The sequence below is a fragment of the Vulpes vulpes genome, chromosome 16, assembly GCF_048418805.1.
Source record: "Vulpes vulpes isolate BD-2025 chromosome 16, VulVul3, whole genome shotgun sequence".
Lineage (NCBI taxonomy): Eukaryota > Metazoa > Chordata > Mammalia > Carnivora > Canidae > Vulpes > Vulpes vulpes.
The window spans coordinates 19,755,620-19,767,642 of record NC_132795.1 but is presented as its reverse complement, the minus strand read 5'-3'; the positions used below and the strand labels follow the sequence as shown (position 1 = coordinate 19,767,642).

General features: G+C 37.7%; 2 protein-coding genes across 4 annotated transcripts in view; one reads left to right on the top strand and one right to left on the bottom strand.

Moving 5' to 3' along the window:
- Positions 1 to 11,737, top strand: part of KIAA2012 (KIAA2012 ortholog) — a 122,754-nt gene extending 111,017 nt beyond the window's left edge. For 2 of the 3 annotated variants that reach the window (XM_072741970.1, XM_072741967.1), the window contains one exon: positions 11,476 to 11,737. The gene's annotated coding sequence lies outside the window, so the exon portion shown is untranslated. The remainder of the gene's footprint in view (positions 1 to 11,475) is intronic. The other variant, XM_072741964.1, reaches the window with a different exon arrangement.
- The window catches only part of SUMO1 (small ubiquitin like modifier 1), a 29,472-nt gene that overhangs the window by 3,782 nt on the left and 13,667 nt on the right, over positions 1 to 12,023 (bottom strand). The window contains exons 2-4 of the mRNA XM_026002528.2: positions 10,826 to 10,900; positions 6,775 to 6,852; positions 4,588 to 4,659 (exon numbers count right to left, since the gene is read on the bottom strand). Of these exons, the coding sequence (XP_025858313.1) occupies positions 4,588 to 4,659; positions 6,775 to 6,852; positions 10,826 to 10,900 (225 nt within the window). The remainder of the gene's footprint in view (positions 1 to 4,587; positions 4,660 to 6,774; positions 6,853 to 10,825; positions 10,901 to 12,023) is intronic.

The window sequence follows — 12,023 nt, the reverse complement described above, 5'->3', positions numbered from 1 at the left end:
CAACTATGAATATTCTTTATTTAAAAAAGAAAAGAGTACGTAAGGGAGCATGGTGTCCCACAGAAATCCAGGTATCACCCTCAGTGAGGGTAAAGGAACATCAATTTGTTGATTCTGGTGTGCAGTCAGGGTTCAGAAGCATTGTTAACAGGCAGACTGAAAACAAAAACTAGTATAGTTTCCACTAAATTACAGTGGATCACAAAAGCAAATGAAAAATAAAAGGAAGTCTAAAATCAGTAATCTCTAATGAGAAAAGTTATAGGTGATATTTTTGGTGAATTACAAAATGTGAAAAGAGTAAGAAATCTAAAAATAAAACAGACAGGGGTGCCTGGGTGGCTCAGTCGGTTGAGCATCCAACTCTTGGTTTCAGTTCAGGTCATGATCTCAGAATTGTGAGATCAAGCCCCATGTTTGGGCTCCACACTCAGCTGAAATCTACTTGAGATTCTTAGATTCTTTCTCCCTCTCCTCCAGTCCCTCCTCCCCATGCTCATGCTATCTTTTTTTTTTTTTTTAAGATTTTATTTATTTGACAGTGTGAGTGAGGGCATTCAGTTAGGCAGAACGGCACGCAGAGGGAGAAGCAGACTCCCTGCTGAGCAGAGCCCAACAACATGGAGCTTAATCCCAAGACCTTGGGATCATGACCTGAGCCAAAGGCAGATGCTTAACCCACTGAGACATCCAGGCACCCCTCTAATAAATACATCTTAAAAAAAAAAAAAAAACACACACACACATGGATTTAGGACTTTTTAAGTGATTACACTGCCTCTAGTGTTATGGATATCTTGATTGTGGTGTATATTTGTATATTAAAATAATTATTAAAGATGCTGTTAGAACTTTATTTAAAGATTTTATCCTTAAGTAACATCTACACCCAACGCGGGGCTCGAACTCACAACTCCAAGATCAAGAATCACATGTTCAACTGATTTAGACAGCCACGTGCCCCAAAACTTAATTTTAGTTGCGTATATAGCCTATAAAGATTGCAAGGAATAAAATGCAACATTACAAGAAACCTTTAAGTTGGGGAGGCACCACATATCCTCCAGTTATGGAAAATATGAAGCAGTCAGCTTCAATGACATTGAGGAATGTGGCACTTAAATATAGTCAGTATCTACTGTGTTGTAGAGATTTTATCAAATTATCACTTCTCAGCCTTTTGGCTAAAATCAAGTGGAGATTATATCAAATAAGGCCAGGGAAAATACGGGGATCCCTGGGTGGCTCAGTGGTTTAGTGCCTGCCTTTGGCCCGGGGCGTGGTCCTGGAGCCCCAGGATCGAGCTCCACGTCAGGCTCCCGGCATGGAGCCTGCTTCTCCCTCTGCCTGTGTCTCTGTCTCTCTCTCTATGTCTATCATGAATAAATAAATAAAATCTTTAAAAAAAAAAAAAAAAAAGGACAGGGAAAATACAAGATGAGTTTGAAACATCTTATTGTGCCAAACATTAAGAAAGTACTCAAGGAGCACCGGGCTGGCTCAGTGGAACATGAGACTCCATCTCAGGGTTGAGAGTTCAAGCTCTATGTTGGGTGTAGAGATAACTTAAAAGAAAAGAAAAAAAGTACTCAAGAAAGTAGGTGGTGGGATCCCGGTGGCTCAGTGGTTTGGCGCCTGCCTTTGGCTCAGGGCGTGATCCTGGAGTTCTGGGATCGAGTCTCACATCGGGCTCCTGGCATGAAGCCTGCTTCTCTCTCTGCCTCTCTCTATCTCTGTGTGTCTTTCATGAATAAATAAATAAAATCTTTTTAAAAAGTTATAAAAAAAAAAAAAGTAGGTGGATACTAAACCAGGGGAAAGTTTGATGACAAAGAGGATATTCATGTAGTTTCATAGTTTCAAAGTATGTTTCCACTAATTACAACAGGAAAAATAACAATTACACTGTAATAAAAAAAAAAAAGTTAAATTGAGTGATAAAAATAAACATTATCAATAAGGGACTGACTTTGTATACTCCAGATATTACATTCTAAGACAGACACATCACCATTTATGTAGTATTCCAGCCCAAAATGCATAACCTGAATCTAATCACGAGGAAATAGACCAGACCAAATTGAGGGACTTTCTAGAAAATAACTGGTTTGTACCCTTTAACAATGTAAATGTTATGAAAGACAAAGAAAGGCTGAGGAACTGTTCTAAATTAAAGATGATTAAAGAGAAACCTAAATAAAAAATCTTAATACTGAACTGGATCATGTGATGGAGGAGAAAATTTGTTATAGGAGATGTAATTAGGACAAATGATAAAATTAGGTTGTAAAGTATTCTAACAGTGTTAAGTGTCCTGAATTTGATAAGAGTACTATGGTTATGTAAAACAATCTACTTGATCTTAAGAAATACACACTATCAAGTAGTATCAAGTATCATTTACTAATGACAGTGGTGTCTGCAACCTACTCCCAAGTGGTTCTGGTAATAAATGCACATATACACGGGCAGAAAGAAATAACTAAAGGTAGCAAAAATTTAAAAGCCAATCTAGGTAGAAGAGAGTAAAATTTTTAGTACCATTCTTGCAAGTTTCCTGTAAGATGGAAATTATTTCAAAATAAAAACTTGAAAAAAGAAGGGAGACATATCAAAAAAGAACACAGACACCAACTTGAAGAGGCCACCACTGGCCAATATTTAAAGAATAATCACAATTTCAAAGTATCTCCCCAGGGATCCCTGGGTGGCGCAGCGGTTTAGCGCCTGCCTTTGGCCCAGGGCGCGATCCTGGAGACCCGGGATCGAATCCCACGTCGGGCTCCCGGTGCGTGGAGCCTGCTTCTCCCTCTGCCTGTGTCTCTGCCTCTCTCTCTATCTCTCTGTGACTATCATAAATAAATACAAAAAAAAAAAATTAAAAAAAAATCTTAAAAAAAAAAAAAAAAAACAAAGTATCTCCCCAGAAATTACTGATTAATTTAAAAGGAAAATAACTTTTTACAATGAATAAATCTGCCAGTTGCCACCTTGACTAAAGTTGACCAAAGTTAATGTTACTCATAACAAAACAAATGAACATCCTGTACTTCCTGATGTGATGCACTTAGAAGTACATAGCTTCACTCTGTACTGCTACTACCAAAAATACAAAACTGAATCTAATCATGAGGCAACATCAGACAAACCCAAACTGAAGGACATTCTAAAACATGGCCTGAACTCTTTAAAAAAATGTCAGTGTGATTTAAAACAAAGACTAACTGTTCCAGATCAAAGGAAGCCAAAGAAGGATAATAACTAGTTAGAAGACACTAATCCTAGATGAGATCCTAGGTCAAGTTTTTTTTTAAAAAGGCTATAAAGAGAGCAGCCCAGGTGGCTCAGCAGTTTGGCGCCACCTTTGGCCCAGGATGTGATCCTGGAGACCCGGGATCGAATCCCACGTCAGGCTCCCTGCATGGAGCCTGCTACTCCCCTGCTACTCCCTCTGCCTGTGTCTGCCTCTCTCTCTCTCTCTCTCTGTCTCTCATGAATAAATAAAATCTTTAAAATAAAAAAATAATAATAATAAATAAAAAGGCTATAAAGGGACCTTACTGGGATAAATAGAAAAGTCTATTTGACTGCATATTCAATAAGAGTACTGTAGCAATGTCAAGTCTCCTATATTTGATAATTTAACTGTGGCTCTTTGGGGGTAACTAAAATATTTAAGGGTAAAAGGTCATATCTGTAAATTAACCTCAAGTGATTTACCACTAATAATATGTGTATACAGAAAAAGTGATAAAGCAAATGTATCATAACATTAAAAACAGGTGAATCTAATGAAAAAGTTATATGGGATAATATTATATACTAGGCTTATAACAACTCTAAGTTTGAAATGTTTCAAAATAAAAAATGAATAACAATACATCATCATTCCGACTATCAGAAATATCAAAAATGTTATCTTGTATTTGGAGGGGGAAATCTGTATAAATATAAAAGCACACACACATACATACTCTCTCCCACACTTTATTACTTTCAGATACCTCTCAGGGGAGGGGGGATATATAAACAAAGAGTCCATACAATGAAACAATTAAAGACACCGAAGCATTAAAAAACACAAATCAGGGTGACAGAGCCAAATATATTAATATATACTAAACTTCTATATTAAGTTCTCAAAATGGGTCAAATGTCAAAATTGAACCATAAAAGGTCACCATCACCATGAAAGTGCACCAAAAATTTGCCAAATTTGAGGAATACTTGTTCCTCTTTAAAACAAAATGTGCCTTAAGACAATTGCAATACTCAATTCCCACTTTCCATCTAAGATTTTATTTTTAAGTAATCTCTATACCCAAAATGGGGCTCAAATACACAACCCTGAGATCAAGAGCTGCATGCTCTACCCACTAAACCAGCCAGAAACCCCACCACCTCTCTTTTTATTGGCACTTTTTAAGGCAATATACAGAAAGTTCAACTCAAAAGACTTTTTCTGACAAATGATATACCACCTAAATCAGATAATGTTCAAGAAAAGGGTAGCTTAATACAAGGGAACCAAATCATTCAATGCAGGATTTAACATTTTTCTTCACTCAAAGAAGAAATTAGACTCACTTCTTTTGGAGTGTGATTATCAGCAATTCTCTGACCTTCAAAGAGAAACCTGAGTGAATTCATTGGAACTCCCTAAAAAAGTAAAAAAAGAACAAAAAAACAAAACATATATATATATATATATACACACACACACACACACACACACACACACACACACAAATCTTAAAACATATACTAGGAACTTTGATGCACAAAAAGCAAGTATGAAAGCTTCAATAGAATGCATTGAACATAAAGCTAGATATATCTATTCTATCATAATTACCATTTGTTGAGCACCACTTATTTGCTAGGCCCTCCCTATACCAAGTATTTCACATATATAATCATAATGTTCATCGCAACAACCCTGGAATGGTAGGTACTATCACCTTACCTTCATTTTACAGCTAAAGAATCTAAGGCATGGAGAGGGTATATAAGCTAGACAGCAATTTAAGGCCCAATGTGTTCCTAAGCTTATGCTCTTAACCACTATTCTATCCGGATTCCTCTAAAATCTCTAAGCTAACATAAAAGATAAAATCAGAAATTGGATGAGCACTCTCACTAGTTTCCAACCATACAAGCTAAATTAGTTTTAAGCAAAATTAGTTTTAAATCACAGAAATTTAGTAAAGCACAGTAGCTAGCCAGGTAAGCTACAGTAAACCTGTGATGACATGGACTTTATCTTGTGTTGGGGTCAAAGAAGTTTCTATAGAAACCAATCTATAACATCAAAATGTAAAAATGATTCGATAAATATTTATATACTTTTCAATCTCTATCGGGTAATATGTAAATATTTCAGATAAATGAAATTTCCTATTCCTTGTAGATAAGTAAATAAAAAGATTATCAAACCTCTGTGAAGCATAAAAACTTTTTCTAAAGACTATAAAGTATACTCTGAAGCATAAATGAGAAAGTTGGAAATGATTCTAAATTGATTCTTTTTTTTTTTTTTTAACCTCCCCAAACCTAGCACCTTCATCTTGGATCAAAGTTTAGTTTTCACTTTAGCATTGTGATTTAACTCTTTACTTTGTATTGTTTTGCCTCAATAATCAACTCCATCATCTATAGATGGGGTGAAAAGACTAGGTGCTATGAGGATTAAGTGACAATGCCTCTCAGTGCAGAGTGCACTTCCCTGTGAACATCTCCATTTTAGCTTCCAGCAATATTATTAAAATGTGAACTAACTGAACCCCTATTAATCGAATATTACTGAGTTTAGCAACTAACATCAAAAACAGAGACAAAAAAAAAAAAAAACCAGAGACAAATGTTTGTTTTACTTATCTTAACACCTAAGTGATCTCTTCTGGCAGAAATGATTTTTATTTTATGCTGGTTACAAATTTAAACTATAAAAAAGCAAACCTTCTAAAAATAAAACCTGTATTATTCTAAGTTAATATCATGTAATATGATTCCATTATTAAGATCTTAGTTGTCTCCTATATATACTAATTTCAATTACATTTTCTATTTCATTAATAATGATTAACACTTATTGAGCATTTTTAAGCCTCATGTTAAGAGCTTTGTGTAGGTCATCTGCATGATGTAGGTAACGTTCCCCCTCTACTAAGGGAGAAACAAGGCATATAACTTGTCTAAGACCCCACAGTCAGACAGTGGTAGAGACTGACTTTCAATCTAAGTAGATTAAAGGAATTCGTTATTGCTCTAATAAATTGAGCTTACGAAGACCAGAATTTGAGAATCTGTATAAACAAGCCTCCTTTATGATTTAAAAAAAGAAAAAAAAAGAAAATCCCTTGATGTTGAAAACAGAATGCAATTAGCAGTAATCTGTAGTACTATTTACAAAGATAATATTAGTACTTAAGTTTAACATATGGCTAACCAGGCATGATTAAAAACAAGGAAATTTCACAGTGATCACCAAAAATCGCCTTTACTGTTCTATATACTGGTGAGCCATTAAGATAGAAACATTCATATAGCTATCTTTACAACTCTGAGTTGCTTTTCAAAATAATTCCACATACCTTATGAATTCAAATTTTGAAATGGGCCACAATGGGAAAAAGGCAATTAAACAAGGTATAAGGAGTTTTCTCCTTGATCTGCTAATGGTGAAAATAATAAAAGATTTTTCTTTTGACAATTTTCCTTACAAGAAAATTTAACGACATATAAAGCATTGTATTTATACCATAACATACAAACCTGTCTTTGACAGTATGATTCTTTGAGTTTCTTGAGATGTGTTGTCATTTTCACTTTGAAGTGAATCTCACTGCTATCCTAAGGAGATAAAAGAAAAATAATTATCCCTTTGTGTAAACTATTTGCTCTGCTTGAAACAAATCATTTAATTACACATAAACTACAAATAGAAGCATAAACCCTATCACTTATACTTCCACCAAAAATATATATATATTAAGATTTTATTTATTTATTCGTGAGAGACAGAGAGAGAAAGAGAGGCAGAGACACAGGCAGAGGGAGAAGCAGGCTCCATACCCGGAGCCCAATGTGGGACTCAATCCCCAGACTCCAAGATCATGCCCTGGGCTGAAGGCAGGCACTCAACCGCTGAGCCACCTAGGCATCCCCAAAATATTCTTTTTAACATTCCTAACAGAGTTTATTAAGACACTCTAATCAGGGGATCCCTGGGTGGCGCAGCGGTTTGGCGCCTGCCTTTGGCCCAGGGCGCGATCCTGGAGACCCAGGATCGAGTCCCACGTCTGGCTCCCGGTGCATGGAGCCTGCTTCTCCCTCTGCCTGTGTCTCTGCCTCTCTCTCTCTCTCTCTCTGCCCCTCTCTCTCTCTCTGTGACTATCATAAATAAATAAATAAATAAATAAAAAGAAAGAAAGAAAGAAAGAAAGAAAGAAAGAAAGAAAGAAAGAAAGAAAGAAAAGATGTTCGTTATTAGCCATTAGGGGAATGCAAATCAAAGGCACAATGAGGGGTACCTGGCTGGTTCAGTTGGAAGAGCATGTGACTCTTAATCTCAGGGTCATGAATTCGAGCCCCATGTTAGGTGTAGAGATTACATACATATATAGCACAATGAGATACCAGTTCACACACACCAGGGCAACTATAATAAAAAATGATAGAGGGCACCTGGGTGGCTCAGTGGTTGAGTGTCTGCCTTTGGCTCAGGTCTTGATACCGGAGTCCTGGAATCAAGTCCCACATCGGGCTCCCCACAAGGAGTCTGCTCCTCCCTCTGCCTATATCTCTGCCTGTCTCTCTGTATCTCTCATGAATAAATAAATAAAATCTTTAAAAGAAAAAAAAAGATAACAAGTACTAGCCAGAACATGGAAAAACTACACCTTCAGACACTGCTGCTGGGAATGTAAAATTTTAAGATTTTTTTTTTTTAAAGTATTCATGAGAGAGAGAGAGAGAGAGAGAGAGAGAGAGGCAGAGACACAGGCAGAAGGAGAAGCAGGCTTCCTGGATCCCGGAACTCCAGGATCGCGCCCTGGGCCAAAGGCAAGTGCTAAACCGCTGAGCCACCCAGGGATTCCCTGGGAATGTAAAATTTTAAAGCCACTACTGAAGACAGTTTGGCAGTTCCTCAAAAAGTTAAAGTCCACTGTATTAGACCCAATAATTCCACACCTAGATATATATCCAAGAGAATCAAACACATAAATCCACACAAAAACTTATACATGAATGTTCAGAGCAATGTCACTTATAACTAAAATGAGGAAACAACCCAAAGGTTCACTAACTGACAAATGGATAACAAACTGTGGTATATCCATACAATGAAATATTATTCAGCCATAAAAAGGAATAAAATACTGGTTCATGCTGCAACTTAGAGAAAAATTGAAAATATACTAAATGAAAGAAGCCAGACACAAAAGGCCATATATCATATGATCCCATTTATATGAAATGTCCAGAATAGGCAAATCCACAAACAAAAAATAGATTAGTGGTTGCTAGGGGTTGGTGGGGGAGAGGAGAATAGGAAGTACTGCTAAGGAGTACAGCATGTCTTTCTGGGATGATGAAAATGTTCTGGAACTAAATAGTGGTAATGGTTGCACAGCATTACAAAAGTCACTGAATTATATACTTTAAATAGTGATTTTTGGGGTCCCTGGCTGGCTCAGCCAGTAGAGCACGCAACACTTAATCTTGAGGTTGAAGGTTTGAGTCCCATATTGGGTACAGAAATTACTTTAAAAAATAAATGAACGTTGGGGACACCTGAGTGGCTCAACTGGGTGGCCAACTTTTGATTTCAGCTCAAGTCATGGTCCCAGGGTCCTGGGATGGGTCCTGTGTTGGGCTCCCTGCTCAGCAGGGCATCTACTTGTCTCCTCCTCCCTCTGCCCCTCCACCTGCTCCCACTCATGGACACTCTCTCAAATAAATAAATAAATCGTTTTTAAAAATAAAAAATAAAAATAAATAAACTCGAGGCACCTGGATGGCTCAGTCAGTTAAGTGCCCAACTCTTGGTTTTAGCTCAGGTCATGATCTTGGAGTACTGGGACTGAGCCCCAATCAGGCTCAATACAGAGTCTGTTTGTCTCTCTCCCTCTACTCCTTCCCTGCCCACCCCAGGATCTCTCTCTTTTTCTCTCTCAAATAAATAATAAAATATTTTAAAATAATAAATGAATTATTTAATAAATAAATAAAATGGTGATTTTTATAGTATGTGAAATACTAAAATTTTTCAAAATAAGATAATCATAAACAGAAAAAGGATTATGTGCATACAAAAATCTAAATGTAGTAGCCTACTACACCACAATGCCTACTTCACTTACCTCACTTCATCTCATCACATATGCATTTTATCATCTCACATCATCACGAGGGTGAGTACAGTAATAAGATATTTTGAGAGAGATCACATTCACATAACTTCTATTACAATAATTATAATTGTTCTATTTTATTATTAGCTATTATTGCTAACCTCTTACAGAGCCTAATGTACAAATTAAACTTTACAGAGGTATAAATGTACAGGAAAAAAACACAATAAATACAGGGTTCAGTACTGTCCATGGTTGCAAGTATCCAGTGGATTCTTGGAATATATCCCCACAGATAATGGGGGATTATTGTATGAAGATTCATTTCTCCAACAATTTTCAACTAATCTTAATTATCAGTTAACATCTCAAAAAAGGTCAATAAAGATACAGTACAAGGAAAAAGAAATGCCAGGAAAGAGAAAGGAGTCAGGAAAAGGGCTGAGAGGCCCTTTAAGGTTGGCCTTAGCTTTATCACTCAATAGCATTTACTATATTTGCCACTGAAGATGCTAACCAAGAGAAATGTTTGTATATTTGGAGAAATTAAGATAATCTAAATATGTCTAGCAGATCAATAATACACTATCAGTTTTTTCTAACTTCAACAACAGGTGCATATGTAGTAAGTGAAATTGCCATTTTTATTCTAAAGATTTTAATTATTTGAGAAAGAGCATGTGCATGCAGGAGTGGGAGGCAGAGGGGATCTCTGGGTGGCGCAGCGGTTTGGCGCCTGCCTTTGGCCCAGGGCGCAATCCTGGAGACCCGGGATCGAATCCCACATCGGGCTCCCGGTGCATGGAGCCTGCTTCTTCCTCTGCCTTTGTCTCTGTCCGCCCCCGCCCCCCCCCCCCGCCTCTCTGTGACTATCATAAATAAATAAAAATTAAAAAAAAAAAAAAAAGGAGTGGGAGGCAGAGGAAGAGGAACAAGCAGACTCCCCACGGAAGGGAAGTCCGAGGCTGGCTGGATCCCAGGATCCCAAGATCATGACCCAAGCTGAAGTCAGACATTTAAGTGACTGAGCCACCCAGATGCCCCCAAAATGCCATTTTTTTTAAAGATTTTATTTATTTATTCATGAGAGACAGAGAGAGAGGCAGAGACACAGACAGAGGGAGAAGCAGGCTCCACGCAGGGAGCCTGATGTGGGACTCGATCTGTGATCTCCAGGGTCACGCCCTGGGCCGAAGGCGGCGCTAAACCCCTGAGCCACCTGGGCTGCCCCCAAAATGCCATTAAATAATTTGCCTTTTAAATAATTTTTCCGGGGAATGGGTGACGGGCACTGAGGGGAACACTTGACGGGATGAGCACTGGGTGTTTTTCTGTATGTTGGTAAATTGAACACCAATAAAAATTAATTTATTTATAAAAAAAATAAAAAAGAAAAAAAAGATAAATAATTTTTCCTGTGTCAGAAATTACACTTTAGAGAGTTAAACAAGAAAAATAATGAAACTCACCTGTCCAATGACTTTGAGTTTAATGTATTCTCCTTCCTTCTTATCCCCCAAGTCCTCAGTTGAAGGTTTTGCCTCCTGAAAAACAAGTACATTTAAAGATAAAAGTTCCTATATGCTATTTTAATTACTTTTTTTTAATGAGTACCCACCACTCTCAGTACAAAATCTGCACTTGAGAATATAAAGAACGTTTTCTCTGCTACATCTATTAAGCAAAAAAAAAAAAAAAAAAAAATCCTAAGTCAATTACTGTTTCAAACACCAACGCACTAGATATCAAGAAAGAAAGAGAGAAAGAGAAAGAGAAAGAGAAAGAGAAAGAGAAAGAGAAAGAGAAAGAAAAGAAAAGAAAAGAAAAGAAAGAAAAAAGAAAAAGATCTCTTTTATTGTAATATCCCTACAGTAATGGTTCTTAAACCTCCCCACACATAGGAATCACCAGAAGGACTTAACTGCCGGCTGGGTCCCCACTCCCAGCTTTTTACCCCATAGGTCTGGGCTAGGGCTGTAATTTGCATTTCTAACATGTTACCAATTGTTGCTAATACTGCTGGGCAGAGGAACAACCTAGAAACCATTACCCTCAGGTCAACTCCTATTAGTTTGAAGAAGCTTATTGTCCATAAATCCTTAAACATTCTGAATTCCAGATTCTCTTCTCACGGCCTATCAGGAGAAGTCAACTCCAACTGCAAAACTGTACCAAGAAACAAACTGGGACGCCTGGGTGCCTCAAGAGGTTAAGTGGCAGCCTTCGGCTCAGGGCATGATCCTGGAGCCCGCCCCCGCCCCCCCCCCCGTCCCCCCCCTCAAATCCCACATCGGGCTCCCGGCAGGGAGCCTGCTTCTCCCTCTGCCTACGTCTCTGCCTCTGTGTCTCTCATGAATAAATAAATATATCTTTTAAAAAAACATATATTAACTATATTAGCATAAGCAAAATCTATTTGGGAAGGAAAATTAAAGAGTATATTGGCCTAATGTGCTCTAGAGTCAAAACAAATCAGTTTTACATCATCTACTTATTTTATCTGAAGCAGTCTATTCAATTTTAAAAGATTAGGCTTGGGAGACGCCTGGATGGCTCAGTAGTTGAGCTCTTTCTGTTTAGGGCGTGATCCTGGAGTTCAGGGATGAGTCCCACAGTGGGCTCTCCGGGGGAAGCCCGCTTCGCCCCTCTGCCTGTGTCTCTGCCGCT